Raw genomic sequence first — 27,693 nt, forward strand, 5'->3', positions numbered from 1 at the left:
CTTTAGATACTTGACTAACTTAATTTAATACATACCTCGCTCAATATCTTCCTTTTATCATTAAGCGCCTTCTCATCATCCTTCAACGACCTTTCCATGATCCTAGCCTGTTTGGCCTGTGTGCTGACAGCCTCTTTAGCAGCCTTGTGCGCTGCTGACGCACTGGCTTCAGTTTTCTCTACACCGGCCAACTCTTTTTCTAAGGCTTTTAGGTTGTTGCCGGTTTGCTAAGGAATAAAAAAAAATATCATAGGAATACATGAATACCTACGAATAAGAAATATTATTCATAATTTAAATGTTCATGTACACTTTACCTACATCGTAATACTGGAATCCCAGCAGCATGTAATCAACATAGACATTTTAAAAATCATGAGTTACATTTCAAATAGGTAAATAATATAATTATTAGTCTTCATTTAAATAACTCCGACGTCCTTTAAAATACTTCATTCTCTGAGACACGAGCTTTTAACAAAGATTCAGGTAACCATAAAATTAAATTAATGTTAGCATACGAGTCACAAAAGTTTCAAATCGATAAGACTTCACCATCCCTTTTTAGGGTTCCGTATTATAGTTTTCAAGTTTATTAGATTAGGTAAGTATATAACAACTTATACGCGGGCGCAATACGGAGACGCGGGAAGGGGCCAGTGAAATATAAACAAACTACAAGCTTACATCTTCAAGCTTTTTATGTAACTCATTCATCTGCTTTTCCAAATCCTTTGAAGTTTCCTTGTTGCTGACAATCTCATCTTTCTTGGCTTGTATCTCGTCTTCAACTTCCGTCACTTTGTCTTGAGCCTCTTTTAGGTTCTTCTCGGCCGTTACATATCTGAGAACATAAAATATATTGTCACTGATAAATATGTTGTCATTGTTATTAGTTTCTTGCCAAATTTGTGCAATGAGGCAAAAAGGCAAATATAAACTCGACACTGAAAGGTGAATGTGTTCTTTGGTTTGTGAGTTTATTTTCAAGTTTAGAGTAAGAAAGATACCCAACATTCAAGACGGGAGGGTTTTTTATAACTTGTGGTTTTAAGTGTAGTTCTTGTATATGTGACCTTCCACGGGTAAAGGTACCTTATGGTGGTTGGCGCTTACGCTTAGTATTGGAGCGTCATGAATAATAGCGTAAGCGCCAACCGCCATAAGGTACCTTTACACGTGGAACGTCACATATTGGCATTTGTGCTGACGGACCTGTAGGCAACATATAGCCTGGTGACGTTCTCCAGTTCCCTGACCACCTTCTGGTACTCCTGGAACTGCGAGCGCTCGTCCTGCAGCTTCTGGAGTTTCGGCGCGATGTCCTCGCGGATGATCTGTGCGAGATGAAACAAAGTATTTATAGTCTATGCCTAGATCTAGGCTTTGCAGTGTGATGTAGAGGTTTCCAAACTAGGCCGGATAAAATTCCATACAATTAGAGGCTTCGAAATCGTAGGCTTGGCCCTGTCCGCAAAATTGTAGGCTTGTTTTATATTGTAACGAACACTACTTTTGATTGGAATCTTGAATTGTGATGAACTTCTTCTGTTTGACAGAGTAATGAAACAAAACAAATGACAATTTACTGGGTTCCTGAAAGGTTCTAATTAGTAGTTTTTTAATAATACAAGAGTTTACATTGTGCTATTCCTTAGCGCCACTTGCACCATCCTACTAACCCGGGGTTAACTGGTTTAACCTGGAGTTACCATGGTTACCAGTACAGTTTGGCACCGTGTTAACGGTTTAACCGCTTAACCCCGGGTCAGTGGGATGGTGCAAGTGGCGCTCAGTCCCAGAATCTAAATTAACCAGTCTAAAAACGACCTTAACATTTCAGAATTGATTTTTGAGTGTCATTGCGGACGCGATATCGTCCATGGGAACCAATAGGGTTATTATACTTACATCATTGAGTTCCCTTAGCTTAGCATCTTTCTTCTCAATGGTTTTCTGGGCGGCCTGCTTCTTGGCTTCGTACATGCGAGTCCCGGCAGCCTCTTCTACCATTGAGAGGATCTGTAAATACAACATTTGTTCAACACATTCAGTGCCGAAAACCTGACTATCGGGTATTTTATAATTTCGTTCCCAGGCCGGATTTTTGTGGCCTGGCGCGGATGTCTTGTTTGGCTGGGTGGCAATGTGTTAATTATCTGCCTTAGGCCCACTTACACCATTCCACTAACCCGGGGTTAACCGGTTAAACCTGGAGTTACCATGGTTACTAGTAATTTGACACTAGGTTAATGGTTATTATTAAAAAAACAATAACTAATATCTAACTAACCAAACAATAAACATAAGTCCATGTAACAAATAGTAGGAAATTAAAAGCTTTCCGGCAACGGAGCCTTCCTGGCTATTTTGTTTGTAATATTGACAAAGGACAAAGTCATAAATATTAACAAAGTAAGGCCCAACTATGTGGCGCTTGGCTGCTAAAAGGTTGCCACTGGTTTAATACCTCAGGTGGCTTCATGTTGAGCACTTTAGTGATGCGGCCCTGCATGATGAGGAAGTGCGGGTTGTTGACATTGAGCTGTACGGAGCAGAACAGGTCGCTGACTCGCTTGTTCTGGACATTGATGCCGTTAATCAGGTACTTGTTCTTGCCGCCCATGACCACCTAGAAAACACCAGGTTTATTAAGTTTATTGTTGACTTTCTTACTTGGTCATCACCCAAAATGAGTCTTGGCCTCCAACACAAGAGCACGCTACTTTGCTCGTTCCAGAGCGGTATCACTTAGCGGTATTATTGTTGAAATGTTGTCTATTTTTATACAAAATTATACACCAATACAAGATTCTACTACTCATCAAGATGATTCTTACAAGCCCACATTTTTAATTATCAATTATCAAATTCAATACAATTTAATTAAGCATTGGACTCATACTATATGCAAGTACAACAAAAAGTATTTATAATAATGCAGTTTAATTTCCAGAGATTAATAGTTAATTTGTGTTTAGTAAATCTCGAAAGACCCAGACCCAGACGCAGCTTTCTAGACCAAGTGAAAGAGAAAGTGGGGGTCGTGTCGTATCAGAAAGTCAAAGAGCTGGCGCAAGATAGTGAATGCTGGAAGATACTCCACCGACAAGAGAATAACTCTTAAGTTAATGATGATGATGATGAAATCTCGAAAGAAGCCTATTATATCGCGATATTATAGTCGAAATTCGGGAGGGAGAGAGATTTTGATATTTTTTATAATAACAAAAGGCTTCTTTGGTAGTACTAACCTGCCGAGTAACAGTAATTTCATCATGGTTCTCATAGCCAATGGGACATTGATTCCTGTCTCGGTTGTCAAATGTGATGCTAACGGTGGCCTTAGTGATGCCAGCCTGTCCATGCTTGTAGATTAACTCTTGAAGACTTCCAGCTCGCACCTATGTATCAGAAGTAAGTAGTGCTTGTAGAATATTGTATAAAAAAAAACGGTTTGATGCCAAACGAATGGACAGATGTAAAGAAACTTGTTTTAAGCAGGCCATGAAAGTTTAAAATCTTAATATAATTCAATATTTACCAAATAATCAAACATCTTTTGTTATGGCTATGGAAAACGCAGATGGCGGGAATTCACAATACAAACACATTGTTAATTATCAAAATCATATATCAATGCATACTTACGTTGGATAAATTAGTAATTCCGAGCACGAAACAAATAGAATCCAGGATATTTGATTTTCCGGTGCCGTTTAGACCCGTGATAGCGTTAAATTCAGGGTCAAACCCGGTGATCTCAACACGGTTCCCGTAGGACTTGAATCCGTCCAACACGATAGATTTGATATACATTTTGCTGCCAACATATACATCGAAGTATAAATTACATTAAATTTAGCTTAATGTTTTATATTTATGAGAAAACACCATTAGATTCATGGAAAACACACAATTCCTCTAATTCGGGAACCGTTGGTGTTTGACGGTTTTGACAAACTTGACACTAGTTTTAGTAGTTTTTTTTCGTGCGTATGGTACGTTCCGTTACCAAATCCTGTTTGCATATTAAAAATTACATTTCGGTGAAAATGCATAGGATTATTATCTTAGAGAATATTTGAATTAGCATTTCGATACACGCATATCTTAAATGGGCTTAAGAGAGTGATAATTACCAGTAAAATTACTAATTTCTTCTGCATTTGGGATTTACTGGTGTTTTGCTGGTGTTATTCAGAATGGAAGTCTGTTCAACTATGTTCATGGTCAATCAATCCGTCAAAAAAAAACCAAAGTAACCAAACGTCTGTTTGCCGCTGGAATCTTGTGCAAAATAAATATAAAGAAAAAATAATATTGTAATGTACTGAATTATTACCATTTTACGCTCTATAATTATTCTATTAGTGTGGATAAATTATGATTTAAGTGTAAAAGCTAGTGGCGTTCATTCTGCCGGCGTCATGACTTCAATTATCAAGGTACACTGCCTCTCCGGGGCTGGAGATGAGACTCCGCCGTGCTACGTACTCCACGTGGATGAGTTTAAGTTCCTCCTCGACTGTGGATGGGACGAGAAGTTCGATATGGAGTTCATAAAAGAACTCAAGAGGTCAGTTTTAGGTTATGTTTTGGTAGCAGTATTTGACTGAAAACCTTATCTTCATGTTTCTCAGCCTTCATAATGCCTCACGCATTTGAGAATCCTCTAAGCTTCCTCAAATTTACGAGATCGATATACTACATATATGTATTTATTTCAATAAGTACCAAGAAGTGACAAGGGACATGACCTATTTTCGAATATGTACTTCAGCAAATAATATTTTTGTAGAGTACAAAATATGCCAAATTTATTTTACTTCTAATTTCAGACATGTAAACAGCATAGACGCAGTCCTCCTTTCACATTCTGACCCACTGCACCTCGGGGCCCTGCCATATGCAGTGGGTAAACTGGGTCTGAACTGCCCCATCTACGCCACCCTGCCAGTGTACAAGATGGGGCAGATGTTCATGTACGACCTGTTCCAGGCACATAAGAATGTGTCGGACTTTGATCTGTTTACGTTGGATGATGTGGATTCTGCGTTTGATAGTATTGTGCAGTTGAAGTATAACCAGAGTGTTGATATGAAAGGTGAGTGCTGTTGTTTAATTATAAAACTTTAAAGGCCTTTGTTATAATTTGTCTCTTTCTAGCAAACACAAATATCAAAGAGATTTGTTTGTGAACAATGTTAAAAAGTAAGGTTTCTTGAAATTTTTCTGATTGGAAAATACGGCCATATTTTAGATTTATAAAAGATTTTTATTTGTGACATTTTCGTAATTTAAAAAAGTTACGTGACTAAGGGTCAGTTGCACCAAACCGTCTGTCACCTTGCAGTGTTTGCAAAATTTTGTTGTATAGGAATTTTCATAGTTCTCTGTTGAGGGATGTTGATCAGTCTGTTAAGCTAAATTGTATGGGTTGCCACACTAATAATATTAGACTAATATCGTTTGAGAAATGGGCCCCAGGTCCTTATTAAACACATAATGGCATGCCAGTAAGGCCAAAGAGTTACATTCTGGTAATTATAAAACTACACAAATATCTGAAAATGGCGTACATTTTCAGATATTTGTGACCATCTGCTGTTACCATTTTCTTTAAGGTGTTTCAAATGCCCTGCAAATCCTGGTAACTGTCACGCTCTTATTTCTAATTTGAGTTAGATAGCTATTCACCACTTTCAGGCAAGGGCCTGGGCCTGCGCATCACGCCCCTACCCGCCGGCCATTCCCTTGGCGGAACAATCTGGCGCATTGCCGCCCCTGGCGAAGAAGGCATAGTGTACGCACCAGACTTCAACCACAAGAAAGAAAGGCATCTCAACGGCTGCGAGATAGAGCGGATCATGAGACCATCGCTTCTGTTGCTGGGGGCTATGAATGCGGACTATGTGCAGCCGAGACGGAGACTCAGAGACGAGAAGCTTATGAGTAAGTTCAGTTGGATCGCACATTTACAGATGAGCCAAGTCTGACGTAGGTTTGCTATAGGAACCCCTTCATACAGACTTTTTTAAATACCACATCAGTGTCATCAAACAAGCATACCCCATACCCATACCCAACCATAGCCCGCCTGACAAGCAGTCAATTGGTCTATCTGATGCCATTTAAGTACCGTAGCCTATGAACGCGGACAACTTCAGGGGTACATGCGCGTTGCCATCCCTTTACGTTCATATACACTCCTTTTTACAGTACCTCATACTGTGAGAACTGGGAATTACCCTACTAGAGCGTACAACTTTTCCTCCTATCCTCCTAAGGCCCAAGGTCCTACCTAGTACTTCTTCAGTTCGATGAAATTTAAACCATATTCAATGGGAACAAAGATGCATTTCTTATGTTTCGTAAAATTTTCAAACATAAAAATCAACTCTATTTCCTGCACTATAGGTTCAAATCTCAGTGGTAAATTTTGAGTTTTTAATTTGTATGGCTGGTCCTTAGGAGGCTATAGCTAATGCCCTCTTTTTTACAGCAACGATATTAAGCACCCTCCGCGGCGGCGGCAGCGTGCTAGTCTGCACAGATACGGCCGGTCGAGTGCTAGAGTTAGCCCACATGCTAGACCAACTGTGGCGGAACAAGGACTCCGGGCTGGTCGCGTACACATTACTGCTGCTCTCTAACGTCAGTTATAACGTTGTTGAGTTTGCCAAGTCGCAGGTCAGTTCTAATGGTGATTTTTAGAGTTCCGTACCCAAAGGGAAAAGCGGGACATGGCAAAGCACGACAAGCTCTGGTTGGACCAACTTAAGCAGAAGCGAATTCGCAGAGCTGCTGTCTGTCACCAGGCTTGTATCTCATGAACCGTGATAGCTAGACAACATTTTCACAGATGATGTATTTCTGTTTCCGCTATAACAACAAATACTAAAAATAAAAATAAATACGGAAACCTTGGTGGGTGACTCCGACTCACACTTGTGGTTTTTTGTTTCTATTCTGTTCCGTCTGCCAGTGGAAAAAAGTAGCAGACAAGAAATATACCACGTTCTGCTGATATTACTCTGTTGACACTAGACAACAACCTACATGTTTTAATTAATTTTTAGAAAATACTAGTTAGTGAAGTAGGATTAATATTGAAGACAATTAACACATTCATTGCCACCCAGCCAAACAAGACATCCGCGTTAGGCCACAACTATTTCGTCATATAAAGCTGTAGTACCACGATCCCGACTATCGGGTCGTCCGGCCTGGGAACGAAATCATAAAATACCCGGTAGTCGGGTTTTCAGCACTGAATGTGTTAAATGAAAGCATGTTTTGTGAAGTCTATTCTTTTTTGTTAAAAGTTTATTTAATTTACAGATAGAATGGATGAGTGATAAACTGACCCGAGCCTTCGAAGGGGCCCGGAGCAACCCGTTCCTTCTCCGTCACCTGCAACTCTGCCATTCCGTGGTGGAGGTAAAAAAACTTCATATTTTATATTGAGGAATAAAAATTACACAGACAGTAAAATTAGGCAAGGCGCACCACCCCACCTTATTGCGTACCTAGCTAAATACATATTGCAATTTTTCTATGCTACCAAAGTAGCTGACGTAGCCCTTGCAGCCGCTAAACTTAAATGGGACTGGGCCAGGAAAAAAAAAAAACTTGTTGGCCAAGAAAACTACCTAGTGGACACCGAACATAGTGCGGCGTCACGGCAGACCTCGAAGGAGATGGCGGCACGATCTTGACGTCTTTCGGATAGATTGGTCTAAAGCTTTGGATTCCTCCGAAAACGGTGCCGTCATATTACGGCCGTAATATAGCGGTGAATGACGGCACTAGAACGTTGTCTATGTAAACAAGATGGCGCGGTTTCCTAGACGGCGTTGATTGTCAACGTAACGTAATAAAGCGGTGCCGTCATTTGGATGACGGCCGCCATGACCTTGTCGATAGTTTCGTGAACGTTTTATTAGATAGCGGTGACGCCATTTTGAATAAATGACACGAGATTTGAATAAATTATTCCGTACTACGATTATTTTCCTCTTCTGATGATATTTCATCCTCCAAGTAAATTATAGATGGTTAAGCAAATCTTGTCAGTAGAAAAAGGCGCGAAATTCAAATTTTCTATGGGACTATATCCCTTCGCGCCAACATTTTTCAAATTTGCCGCTTTGACCTTGGTGGCTGACGGTGTGTTACGACACTTATAACGCCGTGGTACTTTCCACATGTCGCCACCGTAAAGACGGCCGTCTTTTGCTGCCGCTATATGACGGCCGTCATATAACGGCACCGTTTTCGGAGGAATCCAAAGCTTAATATTGCCATAGAACGAGACGCGTGGAAGAAAGAGAGGGAGGCCTTTGCCCGGCAGTGGGACACAACAGGCTAACAAATAAATAAACTAATAAACCACTGTTTTCATATAATATTTTTAACATAACTCAGGTGACGCGGACCCCAGGGCCGAAGGTGGTGCTGGCCTCCTTCCCAGACCTGGAGTGTGGGTTCGCCAGGGACCTGTTCCTGCAGTGGGCTCCCAACCCTCAGAACTCCATCATACTCACGCACAGGTATGAGTTACTCAGGTGACTCGGACCCCAGGGCCGAAGGTGGTGCTGGCCTCCTTCCCAGACCTGGAGTGTGGGTTCGCCAGGGACCTGTTCCTGCAGTGGGCTCCCAACCCTCAGAACTCCATCATACTCACGCACAGGTATGAGTTACTCAGGTGACTCGGACCCCAGGGCCGAAGGTGGTGCTGGCCTCCTTCCCAGACCTGGAGTGTGGGTTCGCCAGGGACCTGTTCCTGCAGTGGGCTCCCAACCCTCAGAACTCCATCATACTCACGCACAGGTATGAGTTACTCAGGTGACTCGGACCCCAGGGCCGAAGGTGGTGCTGGCCTCCTTCCCAGACCTGGAGTGTGGGTTCGCCAGGGACCTGTTCCTGCAGTGGGCTCCCAACCCTCAGAACTCCATCATACTCACGCACAGGTATGAGTTACTCAGGTGACTCGGACCCCAGGGCCGAAGGTGGTGCTGGCCTCCTTCCCAGACCTGGAGTGTGGGTTCGCCAGGGACCTGTTCCTGCAGTGGGCTCCCAACCCTCAGAACTCCATCATACTCACGCACAGGTATGAGTTACTCAGGTGACTCGGACCCCAGGGCCGAAGGTGGTGCTGGCCTCCTTCCCAGACCTGGAGTGTGGGTTCGCCAGGGACCTGTTCCTGCAGTGGGCTCCCAACCCTCAGAACTCCATCATACTCACGCACAGGTATGAGTTACTCAGGTGACTCGGACCCCAGGGCCGAAGGTGGTGCTGGCCTCCTTCCCAGACCTGGAGTGTGGGTTCGCCAGGGACCTGTTCCTGCAGTGGGCTCCCAACCCTCAGAACTCCATCATACTCACGCACAGGTATGAGTTACTCAGGTGACTCGGACCCCAGGGCCGAAGGTGGTGCTGGCCTCCTTCCCAGACCTGGAGTGCGGGTTCGCCAGGGACCTGTTCCTGCAGTGGGCTCCCAACCCTCAGAACTCCATCATACTCACGCACAGGTATGAGTTACTCAGGTGACTCGGACCCCAGGGCCGAAGGTGGTGCTGGCCTCCTTCCCAGACCTGGAGTGTGGGTTCGCCAGGGACCTGTTCCTGCAGTGGGCTCCCAACCCTCAGAACTCCATCATACTCACACACAGGTATGAGTTACTCAGGTGACTCGGACCCCAGGGCCGAAGGTGGTGCTGGCCTCCTTCCTGGACCTGGAGTGTGGGTTCGCCAGGGACCTGTTCCTGCAGTGGGCTCCCAACCCTCAGAACTCCATCATACTCACGCACAGGTATGAGTTACTCAGGTGACTCGGACCCCAGGGCCGAAGGTGGTGCTGGCCTCCTTCCTGGACCTGGAGTGTGGGTTCGCCAGGGACCTGTTCCTGCAGTGGGCTCCCAACCCTCAGAACTCCATCATACTCACGCACAGGTATGAGTTACTCAGGTGACTCGGACCCCAGGGCCGAAGGTGGTGCTGGCCTCCTTCCCAGACCTGGAGTGTGGGTTCGCCAGGGACCTGTTCCTGCAGTGGGCTCCCAACCCTCAGAACTCCATCATACTCACACACAGGTATGAGTTACTCAGGTGACTCGGACCCCAGGGCCGAAGGTGGTGCTGGCCTCCTTCCTGGACCTGGAGTGTGGGTTCGCCAGGGACCTGTTCCTGCAGTGGGCTCCCAACCCTCAGAACTCCATCATACTCACACACAGGTATGAGTTACTCAGGTGACTCGGACCCCAGGGCCGAAGGTGGTGCTGGCCTCCTTCCTGGACCTGGAGTGTGGGTTCGCCAGGGACCTGTTCCTGCAGTGGGCTCCCAACCCTCAGAACTCCATCATACTCACGCACAGGTATGAGTTACTCAGGTGACTCGGACCCCAGGGCCGAAGGTGGTGCTGGCCTCCTTCCCAGACCTGGAGTGTGGGTTCGCCAGGGACCTGTTCCTGCAGTGGGCTCCCAACCCTCAGAACTCCATCATACTCACACACAGGTATGAGTTACTCAGGTGACTCGGACCCCAGGGCCGAAGGTGGTGCTGGCCTCCTTCCCAGACCTGGAGTGTGGTTTCGCCAGGGACCTGTTCCTGCAGTGGGCTCCCAACCCTCAGAACTCCATCATACTCACGCACAGGTATGAGTTACTCAGGTGACTCGGACCCCAGGGCCGAAGGTGGTGCTGGCCTTCTTCCCAGACCTGGAGTGCGGTTTCGCCAGGGACCTGTTCCTGCAGTGGGCTCCCAACCCTCAGAACTCCATCATACTCACGCACAGGTATGAGTTACTCAGGTGACTCGGACCCCAGGGCCGAAGGTGGTGCTGGCCTCCTTCCCAGACCTGGAGTGTGGTTTCGCCAGGGACCTGTTCCTGCAGTGGGCTCCCAACCCTCAGAACTCCATCATACTCACGCACAGGTATGAGTTCGCGTGCCTCTTCGAATGATGGTCTCTATCAGGGATGTTGCGGATGCGGATTTTTTGACATCCGCGGATGCGGATGCAGATGCGGATTTTTAAAGGCTCACATCCGCGGATGCGGATGTCAAGATAGGTACATAAAAAACGTCAAATATTACATTTTAGTAATTTTTATTTCAAAAAACCGGCCAAGTGCGAGTCGGACTCGCGTTCCAAGGGTTCCGTACATTAAGTCCCACTCACGCTTGACTGCTAATTTCTAATAGGTTTTTTTGGCTAATGACTAAATTACCTAGCAGTCTAGCACTTACGCCGATGCTACGACGTTCCTGTACCGACCTGTTCCACATCCGCATCCGCATTAAATCCGCATCCGCATTAAATCCGCATCGATTTTATGCGGATGCGGATGTTGAAAATAATGCGGAAGTTCCGCGGTTGCGGATGCGGATGCGGATATTCGCAACATCCCTGGTCCCTATGGCAGTTCCTTAAGAGTCCCTAGCAAGCTCGGTGCCCCGCACAAACGTAGTTACGCTCTCATTTTAAAACGTCTAGCTATATTGCTCTGAAACTTTGTACTTACAATAGGATAAGGTATATCTATAATCCTGTTATTAGTAGCTTCAGATACCATAGAAAAAAAAATACAGTGAATTTAAGTAAAAAAAAAATTGTTTTTGCTCTATTTCGTTCGTTTTTTTAACTGGATCCATATAAACTAATTATAAGCCTAAATATACCTCAGTCATTGTATGTGCAAAGTTTCATTACAGTTCAACACGTAGTTTTAAAATGAGAACGAAACTCCTTTTGTATGGGAAGGTGAAATTTGAACTGTTTATGCAACGGTTTCACTCACTAAGATTTTTAGTCGCTATTGGCGACATGTTTCGGGCCCATCGGGGGTCCTTCCTCAGGCTCGAGTGCTCGCGGCGGTTGCACTTCGTGCACTGAAGGTGAAATTTGGCTGAGCTTCCTGGGGACTCTTTTTTAATTGGACGTAGTAAAAAAAAATAGGATGATGATGATGTGTAGTGATTTGTGCATTATTGTGGTGAACTAAAGAAACGTAAATGTTTACAGATCATTCATGATTCATCTAGTATTAAATTGGATTGGGCATGAGTGGTGGGGATAACTGACAGAACGGGATAGTTTTAATTATCTTTCAGTAGGAGTAGCAGCGAAAGCGCTATTATTGTTTGTCCTTGTCACAGTCTCACATATTTTTTGTTCCCCACCGTTGATTTAGTATGGATTATGGTGGGCAACAAATAAATTCGACCAATCATAGTGTCGCATTGCGTATGTTTTGTCCCTCACGGAGGCACGCGTATACCACTTCTATAGGATGCCACCACAGACAATCCAACCTCTATACATAGCATAGTCGCGCTACCCCCTCTGCCACACATACGGTAGCGTTACTCCATCTTCGAGTCAATCCCGTGCCGTGATTGGTCGGTGTCTTTGAACGGACCAATCACGGCACGGGATTCGCTCACCTCGTCCCCCCGCACCCCCGTATTTTTGGCAGCATCGGTTTCATGAAAGAATTGGCCTAAGCTCAGTCTAGAGGTTGGATTGTCAGTGGATGCCACCTTCTATGTTGCAGATCCTCGCCCGGTACTTTAGCTCGAGATCTCATCGAGAACGGCGGAGACAGGACCCTGGAGTTAGTGGTGCGACGACGAGTGAGGCTCGAGGGCGCCGAGCTGGAGGAGTACATGCAACAGCGCACCAAGGTCAACCACTCCGTCAAGTGAGTTCATGTCGGCTACTAACAAACTTCCATCCACGGAAACCGGTTTTTTCAGACCGTTATCACGTACTTGGCGCAAAACATTTTAATTTCTGTTTCGCTCGCAAAACCGTAACTTTTAAACCGGTTTGTAGGAGAATAAAGTTCTTGTCAGATTAACCGGTTTAAGATAAGATAAAATAAAACATAGTTTATTCAAGTAGGTAGGTTTAGAACAATAAAAACCGGTTTCTTCCTACGTCGGTGTTTATGTTTACGATTACGTGGCTCACCAGCAGGCCCGCCCGGCGTCTCGTCGCTCGGTGAATAAACCGGTTTATTTAGGTTAAAATAAAGTTTTTAAAATGTCCGCGTTCTTATGAAAGTTCGGAGGAAAACCGAAATAAACCGGTATACATATACCGGTATCGAGCCTTGGTTCCATGTAGCTCTTAAATCTCAAAATAAAGCTTTCATTTAACATAATTACGACCTTATTTATGATAGGGAAGAAGTAGCCGGCCTATCATCCGACTCAGACTCGGACGGCGAACTTGAAATGTGGGTGGTAACGGGCCGTCACGACATCCCGGTCCGACACGACACCCGTCCGACGGGCTGCTTCAAGAGCAACAAGCGACATCACGCCATGTACCCGTGCCATGAGGACAGAGCGAGGACTGATGACTACGGAGAGGTTATACGGGTGAGTTTGAGTACGTCGATACCGGTCCGACACGACATGGGTCAGACACGACACGGATCCGGCACGTCACCGGTCCGACACGACATGGGTCCGACACGACAGCGGTCCGACATAAGGCCCGTCCGGTTGGCTCAAGAGCAACAAGCGACTTCACGTCATGTACCCGTGTCATGAGGACAGGGCAAGGACTGATGACTATGGGGAGGTTATACGGGTGAGTTTGTACTTAAACTCACCCGTATAACCTCCCACACACCTACCGTATCTTACTAGATACGGTCCGACACGACATGGGTCAGACACGACACGGATCCGACACGACACCGGTCCGACGGGCTGTTTCAAGAGCAACAAGCGACATCACGCCATGTACCCGCGCCACGAGGACAGGGCGAGGACTGATGATTACGGAGAGGTTATACGGGTGAGTTTGAGTAAGATACGGTCCGGCACGACATGGGTCAGACACGACACGGATCCGGCACGACATCGGTCCGACGGGCTGTTTCAAGAGCAACAAGCGACATCACGCCATGTATCCGTGTCATGAGGACAGGGCGAGGACGGATGACTACGGAGAGGTTATAAGGGTGAGTCTGGGTACGATACGATACCGGTCCGACACGACACCCGTCCGACGGGCTGCTTCAAGAGCAACAAACGACATCACGCCATGTACCCGTGTCACGAGGACAGGGCGAGGACTGATGCCTATGGGGAGGTTATACGGGTGAGTTTGAGTAAGATACGGTCCGACACGACATGGGTCAGACACGACACGGATCCGACACGACACCGGTCCGACGGGCTGTTTCAAGAGCAACAAGCGACATCACGCCATGTACCCGTGTCACGAGGACAGGGCGAGGACTGATGATTATGGAAAGGTTATACGGGTGAGTTTGAGTAAGATACGGTCCGGCACGACATGGGTCAGACACGACACGGATCCGGCACGACATCGGTCCGACGGGCTGTTTCAAGAGCAACAAGCGACATCACGCCATGTACACGTGTCATGAGGACAGGGCGAGGACTGATGCCTATGGGGAGGTTATACGGGTGAGTCTGAGTACGTCGATACCGGTCCGACACGACATGGGTCAGACACGACACGGATCCGGCACGACACCGGTCCGACGGGCTGTTTCAAGAGCAACAAGCGACATCACGCCATGAACCCGTGTCACGAGGACAGGGCGAGGACTGATGATTATGGAGAGGTTATAAGGGTGAGTCTGGGTAAGATACGGTCCGGCACGACATGGGTCAGACACGACACGGATCCGGCACGACACCGGTCCGACACGACACCGGTCAGACACGACAGCGGTCCGACATAACACCCGTCCGACGTGCTGCTTCAAGAGCAACAAGCGATATCAGGCCATGTACCCGTGCCATGAGGACAGAGCGAGAACCGATGATTATGGAGAGGTTATACGGGTGAGTCTGAGTACGTTGATACCGGTCCGACCGACATGGGTCAGACTCGACACGGATCTGGCACGACACCGGTCCGACACGACATGGGTCCGACGCGACACCCCACGATACCCCCCGGTTACGTGGGATACGATAACGACCCAACACTATATCGGTTCGACACATGTGTCCAGTACCTAACATTTGAAGTTATAATTGTTTTTTTTATTACCCTAATTTAGTTGCCCACTGCTGGGCAAAGGGCTGTCGTTTCTTTATGTATATTAATGTGTATAGTGGTAATGTTTTGCGTGCAGCCCGAGGACTACCGGCTGGCCGAGGTTGTTGACGCGGAGGGAGAGGTGCGCGACGTGGCGCCGCAGCCGCCGCCCACGCAGGAACCCGAAGGTACACAACTACACTATACAGGAACCCGAAGGTACACAACTACACTACAGGAACCCGAAGGTACACAACTACACTATACAGGAATCCGGAAGTACACAACTTCACTATACAAGAACCCGAAGGTACACAACTTTACTATACAGGAACCCGAAGTTACACAGATTCACTATACAGGAACCCGAAGGTACACAACTTCACTATACAGGAACCCGAAGGTACACAACTTTACAGGAACCCGAAGTTACACAGCTTCACTATACAGGAACCCGAAGGTACACAACTACACTATACAGGAACCCGAAGGTATACAGCTTCACTATACAAGAACCTGAAGGTACACAACTTCACTATACAGGAACCCGAAGGTACACAACTTCACTATACAGGAACCCGAAGTTACACAGATTCACTATACAGGAACCCGAAGGTATACAACTTCACTATACAGGAACCCGAAGGTATACAACTTTACTATACAGGAACCCGAAGGTGTACAACTTCACTATACAGGAACCCGAAGGTATACAACTTTACTATACAGGAACCCGAAGGTGTACAACTTCACTATACAGGAACCCGAAGGTACATAACATCACTATACACAGGAAGGTTTCCTTTTTTCTGTCTTTTCTTTCTATTCTGTGACTAAAATCATATAAAGTAGCTACTACTTACGACCTGATGAATTTAATATTTGTAAGTATGTTTAACTTGTGTTATATGTATAGCTTATAATAATATTTTTCTTACAGAGGAAGAAATTGAGATCCCAAGCAAATGCCTAACGACAGTCCGCCAAGTGCCTGTAAAGGCGTCCGTCCAATACATAGAGTTAGAGGGCCGATGCGACGGCGAGTCTCTGCTCCGAGTAGTGGCTCAAGCGAAGCCGCGGGCTATAGTAGGCCTGCGGGCCAACCTGGCCGCTCTACAGACTCTCAGGTGACCGCTATACACGTCAAGTGCCTATAAAGGCGTCCCTCCATAATAACATTTGCGAAACAGTGATTTAAACTTTCACGATTTTTACACATTATGATTAACTAAAACCACAGAATAAATAATAGTATTAGTCCAGAAGGCTCACTCTCTAACAAAACGCGTCTATTACGACAGATATGACCGTTAGGTGGCGCAAGCGCGAGCGGGCGTCCGTTCCGTTATTATCAGTGATCGGCACGACCCGTGACGCACCGCGGGATTGCGAGCAGAAATCATAATATGGACATGATTAGATTATAACATAACTCCGTGATTTTGTTAAATAGAATAATTTTATTGTATGATATATATTTGCAAATATACGATAAAGTGTTAAATAAGCTTATCAAATGTATAATTAATTATTAAATAAAAAATTGATATATTACTATGTGATTATATACCTATTTTGAACTTGATGTCGTTTTATTTAATGGTAAAAATCATTCATCTTCCTGTGTGGAATACCTTTATGTACTACAATCGGAAATACTGACTTCCTAAAAAGACCGAAATCTCGGGGCATATCCATGTTAACATAATGATTGAGGTCATTGACACCGTGCGACACGGGTCGTGCCGATCACTGGTTATTATGGCTAGACACCAAAACTGGTGTGGGCCGCATGTACTTGAAGATACTTGTAGCCACGCGACGAAATCGCGGAGTGAGCCACGACTGCTAAAACGGAAAATTACCCTTCCCCTTCGCGATCCCTGAGAGAGGCTGGCTAAAGTTGATATAGACATCAGTTGAGAATTTTTCGAACTACCCGCACTTTTTCTTAATTTTCCCGTGTTGAGTTAACACATTCACTGCCAGGAACCCACCTGGTGGGCGCTCGTAAACTTTGCTCAGATGCCGGACAACCCGCTGGGCGGGTTGTTTTATACGCAGCTATAGACGACCGGTTTCTGGGGTAGTGCGCCGTTTTTTGTCTAGTAGTGAGTGTGTTAATAATAAAATTTGATAATCTTGCAGGAAATACTGTGAAACCGAGGGCATTGAGAAAATATTCACGCCGGAGCGCGGCGAAACTGTAGACGCCACTACCGAGTCGCACATCTACCAGGTACCATCGCCCACACTGTTAAATAGAGATGCCCCGAATAGTGGTTTTGGCCGGATACCGATTACCGAATATTCGGCCACTCTCTCGGCCGAATACCGAATATTCGGCGACCGAATATTCGGCATGAGATGCGAACATTGTGAGTCTCAATTATTATGAAAACTGTTCGCCAACAAAGCACAACGTTTGCTAAGATATATTTTAAAACATAACTAATTAATGTAGAGTCAATCAAATCAGACCCATGATAAAAATACAATATTTCATAATCAACAAATGCTTAAAAAAGGGTCTTCCTATTTAACAACTTTCCAATATCATCGATATTAAACTTTCGTGAGCTTTCTTTCGATATTGAACTTTCCAATAATACATTTTAAATATTAAATATACCTACCTAATTTTTGGTATTTTTTTTTTGTAATTTTTCTTAGGTAGGTGCAACAGATATTCGGTATTCGGCCGAATAGTAGGCAACATTCGGCCGAATACCGAATATTCGGCAAAGTGGCCGAATAGGCCGAATACCGAATAGTTGCCGAATATTCGTGGCATCTCTTTAATTGTCCATCGGTGGACTTTATTACAAAAGGCATAAGGTCCACTAATTGAGTCACATGAGGGCGCACGAGCGGGCGGACCAGGCGGCCTAGCCAAGGTGACGATCGCTTTGTGTCTTTTTATCACTTTTCCATATTAGTGCGACAGTGACAGTCGCGTTTCGATCGCTACGGAGCGTAAGCGATTGGCACGTTGGCTACGCGGCCAGCTCAGTTCCCACTCCTTGGCATCACAGACTAGACTGAGCATAGTAGCGCTACCCCCTCTGCCACAAATATACAGTAGTTTTACTCCATCTTCGAGTCAAAGTGTCTTTGTGTGACGTCCGTGTCTTTGAACGGACCAATCACGGCACGGGACTCGCTCACCTCGTCCCCCGCACCCCAGTATTTTTGGCAGCATCGGTTTCATGAAATAATTGCTCTAAACTCCGTCTAGAGGATTCCTAGTCTATGCTAGGCATATAATGCAGTCGCTGTGGCCGACATCGGTCAGGAGAAGACAGAGAGAGAATAATAAGAATGTTTTCTCAAAAATGGACGGCAAAGTCGACGTTGCCGGTTAAAAAATTGGTCGCGAAGTGCGTAGTTTATGGTCAGTCCAAAAATTAAAAAGTTAAAAACATTGCAGTCTCGATTTCGGGACTGCAATGTTGCATACAAATTCCATTATTTAACGAGTTCCAAACTTTTTAAAAGTTGAAATGGCCATATCAAATGAAGGCATAGGTCCAATTAAACAGCCAAACAGATGATCAGCACTTATTATTATAATGTTGGTACCGCGACTATTTAGGTGTCTCAAATAGGTTAGCGTATTTTCAGCAGAAGAATAAACTTCTTTTTTTTTAAAGGCGGCAATGCAAATGCATTCATTGCTATGCGGACGACAGTACTGGGGATGCCTTTTACACAGGCCGTGCCAACATCCCTCGTTCTGTGGTGCTTGAGAGTCGTGAAAAGCTTGTGTCGGACATTGAGAACACTCTATCCAGAGTTTCGGTGTGGGGTCGGGACAATTTAGTCCGATTCAACCCCACCAAGACACAAGTTTGCGCCTTCACCGCTAAGAAAACCCCATTTACTGTGGTCCCACAGTTCCAAGGCACAGCCCTTACCATGTCAGGGAGTATTGGGATCCTTGGTGTCGACATCTCCAGTGACGTCCAATTCCGTAGCCACCTGGAAGGTAAGGCTAAGCTGGCATCGAAAAAACTCGGTGTGCTCAATAAAGCGAGGCGATACTTTACTCCGGGGCAAAGACTGCTGCTTTATAAATCGCAAGTCAGACCCCATATGGAGTACTGCTGTCACCTTTGGGCAGGAGCACCTGGATGCCAGCTTGGACCCTTCGACTCAATCCAAAGGCGCGCTGTACGAATCGTCGATGATCCCAAACTCACAAGCGGTATTGAACCTTTAAGTCTGAGGAGAGACCTTGCCTCCTTATGTGTGTTCTACCGCTTGTACAATGGGCTGTGCTCTGAAGAATTGTTTGACATGATGCCAACGGCAGCTTTCTATCACCGCACCGCTCGCCATCGGCAGGGTGTTCATCCACACACCCTAGAACCTAAATGGTCGCGTACTGTGCGGTTTAAGAGGAATTTCCTCCCGCGGACGCTCCGGCTGTGGAATGAGCTCCCTTCCGAGGTTTTCCCGAGGGTCTACGATATGTATGCTTGTTTGCCACCTATGTGGTATAAAAAAAAAAAAATATTTTCGATGGTTTTACTTTTTTCTGTGATAATTAGACCGTTGCTCCGGTAAATAATTTCTATTTCTTGCACCATTTTTGAGAAAAGCACTATATATGACTCGGTTGGAAGGCTACTTGCTGGCTTCGGATTCAATTAAGAGCCAACAGGAGTGGTCATTTCTCCATACAAACGTACTCGACTGTTTCCTCCGTGGGTTTTGAAGCTAGAGCAATGGTTTTTTCAACACATTAATATTGTCAATATCTGTGTCGGACCGTTTTGTTTTTTTTGATATTTTTGTTTTTTAAGGCGCTAGAGCCCTTCAAAAATGGCCAAAATGGCCTAATTGACTATGCCGCAATGAGAGGCGTGCTATTTAAAACTGACATCAATTAGTCAAAAAAGCAAAACGGTCCGACACAGATAATGTCATAATCATTTAGATTTCCAAATTTGGTTACGATTGGTTAAGTTTTGGAGGAGGAAACAGTCGAGTACGAAACCTCGATTTTTGATATTTTTACGCAGGATTTTTCGCCTTGTCCTTATCGCACTAGTTTTAGGAGCCGCTTCCGTTAGCGAGACGGGTATATTTACCTAAAATATTTAAATCTTAGCTCCTGTTGGCTCTTAAACGGACTCCCAAGGTCGTCCGTTTAAAAGGAATCCTCAGCCAGCAAGTAGCTACTTCGGAACCTCGACAATAATGTAGTATGATTGCAGGTGAAGCTGACGGACGCGGTGATGAGCTCGCTGGCGTGGAAGCCGGCGGGCGGCGCCGAGCTGGCCTGGCTCTGCGGCGTGCTGCAGCCGCGCGCCCGGCCCAGGGAGCCCGGAGCACCCGGTCAGTTGGGCTATATACTTGCTCAAACCTATTTAGAAAGAAAGTTAGAAAGGTCGAACCATACTGTTCTACCTTAAGCTTTGGATGCCGTCATATAGCGGCCGCAAAAGACGGCCGTCTTTACGGTGGCGACATGTGGAAAGTACCACGGCGTCATAACACACCGACATCCACCAAGGTCAAAGCGGCAAATTTGAAAAATGTAGGCGCGATGGGATAATGTCCCATAGAAAATTTGAATTTCGCGCCTTTTCCTACTGACAAGATTTGCTTGGTCATCTATAATTGGACGTAGTTACAGGTAAAAGATCCAATCCACAAAATTACCAAAACATGAGTTAAGTATACCAGAGAGGTCTCTATGGTGTCTATTTTCATTCAGCAAAAACAGGCCCAGTTTAGCCTGCGTTTTCATAGTTTAATCAACATGGGATACCATCCCACATGTAGGACGGATTAAAATATATATTCGCTAATAAGTATCCATTTCTCTTGGAACCTTTTAGTTATATTCGATCAATTACGGAACTGCTCCACATTTATTTTATCGAAAGAAATCCAACCTGCTTGGATCATTTTTAAGAAAATGTAATTCACACTTTTTATCCTTAATATTATTAACGAAAATGATCCAATTCATTTAGATCCTTTTGAAAAATAAAATTTACTACACTAAAATCCTTCAGATAAACAGCAAAAAGAATTCATCTCACTTGGATCACTAAGTTAAGAGCTGTTGTCAATTCTACTTTGGTGTGATAATGATCAGCACAAACGATCCATGCAAGTATTTTTATAACAATTATGGCCTGGATACGACCCCTTTAAGCCAATCCATGTAGGTATACTTGATCAAGCAAATCTTGTCAGTAGAAAAAGTCGCGAATTTCAAATTTTCTATGGCACGATGACCCTTCGCGTCTATAGTTGCACCAAGAAAAATCTGCAGCGGATTTGATAGCGCACGCAGTGTAAGTGTTATTTATACGTCATAATTTCATAGAAGTGTGACGTTTAAAATGACACTTGCACTGCGTGGACTATCTAAATCGCTGCAGACTTTTCACGGTCTGACTTTATATTTTTTTTAATTTGCCGCCTTTTTCTACTGACAAGATTTGCTTGACCACTTTGACCAGCTATATTTTTAAGATTCCTTTCTAAATCCTAATGGCATTATTTTTAACTATTATGATCAAGTCCTCACTGCTAATTTTTTACTGTAAGTATTGGCTTGGACCAATATGCAATAATTGTAAAAATGTGCAACAACCCAAACCGTTTTTTTTTTATTGACACTACTTACAATTTTTATTTAACGGTAAACATAAAAACGACCCAACGCGGTATTATAGTTGGTCAAGCAAATCGTGTCAGTAGAAAAACGCGGCAAATTTAAAAACTGTAGGCGCGAAGGATTATTGTCCCATAGAAGATTTGAATTTCGCGCCTTTTTCTACTGACAAGATTTGTTTGACCAGCTATAACTGTTAAATTATCACTAAAATAATAAAATAGGATTTTAATAACAAAACTTCCATGAGACAAATACATAGTAAATATATTAAAAACGGGAAAATAGGACGGGATTATATTTAAATAGGATTTTAAACATATCAATCGTTTTTGATCATTTATAAATAATAAAACACGCAAAAATAATTAAATATATTTTGAATTCGTCTCCTACGTTTTTAGCAAGTTATACATATTATGTCAAACAACTTTCTCAGTAAAAAAGGTGCGAAATTCAAATTTTCTATGGAACAATAACGCTCCGTGCCTACGTTTTTTAAATTTGCCGCTTTTTTCTACTGACGGAAAAGGCTATAAAAGTCACAAACTTTGGTAATTTGTTCTCTTTTTGGTAACTTGCAACACTGTTCGTGTCATAGTGTTGCTGCGCATTGACAAATTTAATCGTGAGGCAGTAAATATGTTTTTTTTACCTACCTCAAAAGGAAAAAACGGAACCCTAATAGGATCACTCGTCTGTCTGTCCGTCCGTCTGTCACAGCCTATTTTCTCAGAAACTACTGGACCAATTAAGTTGAAATTTGGCACACATATGTAAGTTTGTGACCCAAAGATGGATGTGTAACGTAAATAAATGAATTTTAAATATGGAGGCTATTTTTGGGGGGTAAATGAGAAAATTAAAAAATAAAGTTTTTCAAACTATATCGTGTTATATATCAAATGAAAGAGCTCATTGTTAGGATCTCGAATACATTTTTTTTATAATTTTAGGATTAATAGTTTAGCAGTTATTCAAGAATATAGGCAATAAATGACCATTCCCCCCCCCTTATCTCCGAAACTGCGGGGTCTAAAATTTTGAAAAAAATACACAAAATAGTTCTTTACCTATAGATGACAGGAAAACCTATTAGAAATGTGCAGTCAAGCGTGAGTCGGAATTATTTTAATTATAAACTCTAAATTTAAAACGGTAATAGGTAATTTTTAAGAAATTTTGTGATCATTATTAGGTTTAATACTGTTTAGCAAAACTAATTTCATTTTTTATGGTAAAATAATACATAATAATTAATTCAATTGTTTTTAATAATAATATATTTATGATTTTTATCCAATTTTATTGAATGGATCCTTATTGCATAATTTAAAAAAAAACGAGAGTCCATGAAAAGTGTTTTTTTATGAAAAGGATCCAACCCACATTTGGTCAAATATCTCGACAAATGTTGCATGAAACTGAACAATGTATCTATAAATATATAAAAGGCGAATTGGCTCGTTTTTCATCCAAACACATAGTATAAAAAATATCTACCAGTATAGAGGAATACCGATTCAAACTTTAAACTGCCATAACTTTTGTTCAACTTTTTGTGGATTGGATCTTTTACCTGTAACTACGTCCAATTTACTTGGAGGATGAAATATCATCAGAAGAGGAAAATAATCGTAGTACGGAATCATTTATTCAAATCTCGTGTCATTTACTCAAAATGGCGTCACCGCTATCTAATAAAACGTTCACGAAACTATCGACAAGGTCATGACGGCCCTCATCTTACGTTACGTTGACAATCAACGTAACGTAACGCCGTCTAGGAAACCGCGCCATCTTGTTTACATAGACAACGTTCTAGTGACGTCAGTCAACGCTATATAGCGGCCGTAATATGACGGCACCGTTTTCGGAGGAATCCAAAGCTTTAGAGGTGGCCAGGGGGCGCCATAAGCCTTCAGTAAGAAGTGCATATACTTGGAAAAATTCGACCTCTGCCGCTGTGGCCCAGTGGCCGGATGGCACAGGCACCTGCCGCGATAGCAGAGGACGCTGGTTCGATTCCAGCCTGGGGCACTGGAGGCCTTGGTCACTTTTTCTTAGTATATGACATTTATTTAAAGTTTATAATTTATATAGTAGTGTGTCTACTTGAAATAAAAACAAATTAAAATATTTTCTGAAAATAATTTAATTTGTTCTAATACACAAACCAATTTGTCACTAAATAGGAACAAAAAAAATATACTCATCCTTTTCTTTTGGGTGCTAGTATTAGTGTAAGACAATAAGTTTTTGGCAAAAATTTCATTTTTGGTACACGCTCTTATCGCTGACTGTACTTTTCTTACGACAGACAACTAATACTCGTCGAGACAATTGTAAAAACCCCTAAAACAATTAAGTTGCGTTGTTTCATCACAGAGTTCCTATGGCCACCTCCAGTCTCCATCATCAGATCAGCTCGATGATACCATAATATTGCATTGTCACCCGACTTACATGTGTATGCAAAATTTCAGCTCAATCGGAAACCGGGAAGTGGATCAAATTGAACTTGCAAGATTCCATTACATAGTTAGTTACATACAGGTCGACCTAATAAAAGCGTGTTAAAAAAATAGTATGTTTCTCTCTGTCTATGTTTGAAATGAGACAGTCCTTTGACAAACTATATTTATTTATCAAATAGAAATCGAGTCTATCAGACTTGTAAATCATAGAAATAGTTGAAATTATAGGATTTGACCGTTGACGAAGTAGATGACGCTAGAATTTTTTACGACTTAGAAATCTAGTGAATAATCCGGTCCTGTCGTATTTTCTCCGAAAATTTATCGTATTTGTTCTTTTTGTACCGAGACTGACTGAAGTAGCATGACAAATACTAATTTCTCCGTAAAAATACGATGGGAAAGTATCAGTTTGCTACTTATGTCATAGATAAAACGGTACTTTAAACATTGAAAGCCGTGCGTTTAATTAACCCTTAAATGCATGACTTTTTCTTTTTGCCCGAAATTAATATATGTATCACATAATTGTTTGCCGATTCTAGGAAAAATAGTTGTTAATGGTAAAGGCGCACTGGTTCTGATAGTATGTTTATTTCATGAAACCTAAGAGTACACTGCCAAAAAATGGTATCAAAAAGAACATCAAAATATATAAAAACAAAGAAATTCAAAATTACAATAAAAGTAAACGTATAAAAAGGTGCGTCGTCCACAATAGTAAAAAAAAATATAACTTCGATTTTCACTGCGAAATCAGTGTTAGAAGTTGAATTGGCTAAACCATATCATATTTATGTAAATATATAATTTTCAGTAATAGATATATGAATTTTTTTACTACCATTAGAAAGGTACACTATTTGTGATATACCTATGATAAAGTTTGTAAATATAAAATAATTACAAACCCCGAAAAATCTGCCCAAAATCACATACTAAAAATCATCAACTTCCAGGTTTTTCTAACATTTCGTCTATAAACAAATGTAATTTTTATAAATTAAAATACTGCGTAAATTTATGTAATAATTCGGAAAGTTTATTAGTTTTACTATTGAAATAATATACAGGAACAAATAGAATTTGTTTAACCATTAATCTGTGAGCTGTCTAATGCTTTGTAGACATTTGGCAACACTATGCATTTAAGGGTTAATATGCCGCGAATGCGAAAATCTCGCGTGTGGCGCGTTAGAATATTACCTATCTAATTTTTGTCATTGTCTCTATAGAGGAGGAGTCTTCAGATGACGTGGTGATGTCTCTAGAGCCTGGTGGTGAAGGCGTGGCGCACTGCGCAGCCTATATCAACGCTGTACGCCTGTCTGAACTTAGAGCGGCCTTGGCTAGACGAGGGCTGGCGGCAGAATTCTCTCACGGCGCTCTGGAGTGCTGTAATGGCACGCTCGCTATAAGACGGGTGAGTTTGATATAGAACTGTCTTCAGACGTGTCCTTAGAGCCCGGCGCTACATCAACGCTATACGCCTGTCTGAACTTAGAGCAGCCTTGGCTAGACGAGGGCTGGCGGCAGAATTCTCTCACGGCGCTCTGGAGTGCTGTAATGGCACGCTCGCTATAAGACGGGTGAGTTTGATATAGAACTGTCTTCAGACGTGTCCTTAGAGCCCGGCGCTACATCAACGCTATACGCCTGTCTGAACTTAGAGCGGCCTTGGCTAGACGAGGGCTGGCGGCAGAATTCTCTCACGGCGCTCTGGAGTGCTGTAATGGCACGCTCGCTATAAGACGGGTGAGTATGATATAGAAATGTCTTCAGAAAACGTACGAGAGACATCACTAGGCTCTTTTCACTCTCTCTTCATATTTACTCAAAAATTGGAAGAGATGCCTCAAAGCGATAAGTTCGCCTTTGTACTTACTAATTTTCCAACAATTTCTGAAAGTTTCCTAACTTTTTTGGATTTTTTTTTTTTATTTAGAAAACCAAACAGTCACATAAACATATCAAAAATACAATACAAAAGATGTACTGCAACAAAAGGTACAATAAAAAAGACCTGGAGGTTCATAAATTATAAATTATGTTAACTGTGTAAGTACAATTATAACTACTGCATATAGACATATCAGATAGAAAAAAAAACTGCTATCAATACTTAGGTACCAGAACAACTTACGTTTAACTATGGTTTTTAGACTAGATAGATATTAATTTGTTTATAATTTTGCCATAGCCTAGTTGTTTGAAATGTTACATAAGTGTCCCTATTTGGTTTCAGTTGGAGAACGGGCGAGTGGCACTAGAAGGCGTGTTGTCAGAGGAGTATTATAAAGTACGAGAACTATTGTACGAGCAGTTCGCCATTGTGTAGTGGCTGTAAGATGTACAGTCAGCAGCAGAAGTTGCTAAGCGGGCGAGGTGCTCAAAATTACCTTGACACGCTCTTATTCTCTTAACAATAAAGTCGCGTCAAAATCATTTTGAACGCCTGGCCCGCTTAGCAACTTCTGCTGCTGACTGTATGAAATGTTGGTTAAGAATAAATTGTATAAAATAAAATATCGTTTTGCTAATTATTTTCCCTAAGTATACAATATATAGTTGGTCAAATCAATTTGTATTCTAACATAAAAACTACAAATTAAACGACAAGGGTGTTTATTTACTTTATAGTAAGAAGGCACTACCTAAAAATTCCGAAAGGAAATACAGTGACAGTAAAATAAACCTAAAGCTACCGTTGGAAATTGGGGCCTAGCCAAAATGACAATCGTACATCGACAAACGCCAAACGAAAAAAAATTTTGGGTGTCACGTGAGTCACGTGACTCTTTCCATAACAAGGAAATATTTAATATATTATTGAAGTTTCGGTTCGCGTTTCCTATCAACGATTGTCATCTTATCTAGGCTCCCTGTTGTCGCCATACATCGACAATATCTGGGCGACCGAGCTTTGCTCGGAAAACATACAAAAACTCAAAAATGCGCGTTTTCCCAGAGATAAGACCTAGCTAGATCGATTTGTCGCCTCTCAAAACCCCCATATAGCAAATTTCATCAAAATCGTTAGAGCCGTTTCCGAGATCCCCGAAATATATATACATATAAATAAATAAATAAATAAACAAGAATTGCTCGTTTAAAGGTATAATAAGATAGACCGCTGGCAGTTTACCAAAAGCAAATCGGCTTTCTTCCTCATGAGGTACAGAACCCAAAAAATATTACGGTTTAGTTTACTCGCTTGTTTTTAGTCACTCGAGCAACATGTACTTACAAGTGAGTATCACTCGTAAAATTATTCAATGTTAGTATGTCTCGCAACAATTTAAGTTCGACCTTTTCACTTGTTTGGCGCTGGCTCCGTATTTTCGCTTTCTGTCCCTGGCTCCACGGCACCACCCTGCATGGTTCTACACCCTCTACGGTATTACCCTCGATGGTTCTACCCTCTACGGTACTACCCACCAAGGTTCTACCCTCTACAGTACTACCCTCCATGGTTCTACCCTCTACGGTACTACCCTCCAAGGTTCTACCCTCTACGGTACTACCCTCCAAGGTTCTACCCTCTAC

The 27,693-nt window shown here is 43.0% G+C and overlaps 2 protein-coding genes across 2 annotated transcripts in view; one reads left to right on the forward strand and one right to left on the reverse strand.

Moving 5' to 3' along the window:
- The window catches only part of LOC134656037 (structural maintenance of chromosomes protein 2), a 34,965-nt gene extending 31,077 nt beyond the window's left edge, over positions 1–3,888 (reverse strand). Inside the window, 7 exon segments of the mRNA XM_063511553.1 lie at positions 36–227; positions 688–844; positions 1,216–1,337; positions 1,912–2,022; positions 2,471–2,632; positions 3,255–3,404; positions 3,652–3,888. Of these exon segments, the coding sequence (XP_063367623.1) occupies positions 36–227; positions 688–844; positions 1,216–1,337; positions 1,912–2,022; positions 2,471–2,632; positions 3,255–3,404; positions 3,652–3,819 (1,062 nt within the window). The 5' untranslated portion in view covers positions 3,820–3,888.
- Positions 3,889–4,289: 401 nt separating this feature from the next.
- Positions 4,290–26,494, forward strand: LOC134655753 (probable cleavage and polyadenylation specificity factor subunit 2). The gene is made up of 14 exons (XM_063511219.1): positions 4,290–4,579; positions 4,842–5,107; positions 5,710–5,955; positions 6,506–6,693; positions 7,345–7,443; positions 8,431–8,555; positions 12,557–12,703; positions 13,190–13,388; positions 15,131–15,221; positions 15,974–16,160; positions 17,182–17,272; positions 20,256–20,376; positions 25,383–25,570; positions 26,393–26,494. Exons 1-14 carry the CDS (start codon positions 4,431–4,433, stop codon positions 26,483–26,485), a joined length of 2,190 nt encoding a protein of 729 aa, XP_063367289.1. The 5' UTR covers positions 4,290–4,430; the 3' UTR covers positions 26,486–26,494.
- Positions 26,495–27,693: the final 1,199 nt, after the last annotated feature.

Source organism: Cydia amplana, chromosome 17 (assembly GCF_948474715.1).
Source record: "Cydia amplana chromosome 17, ilCydAmpl1.1, whole genome shotgun sequence".
NCBI lineage: Eukaryota > Metazoa > Arthropoda > Insecta > Lepidoptera > Tortricidae > Cydia > Cydia amplana.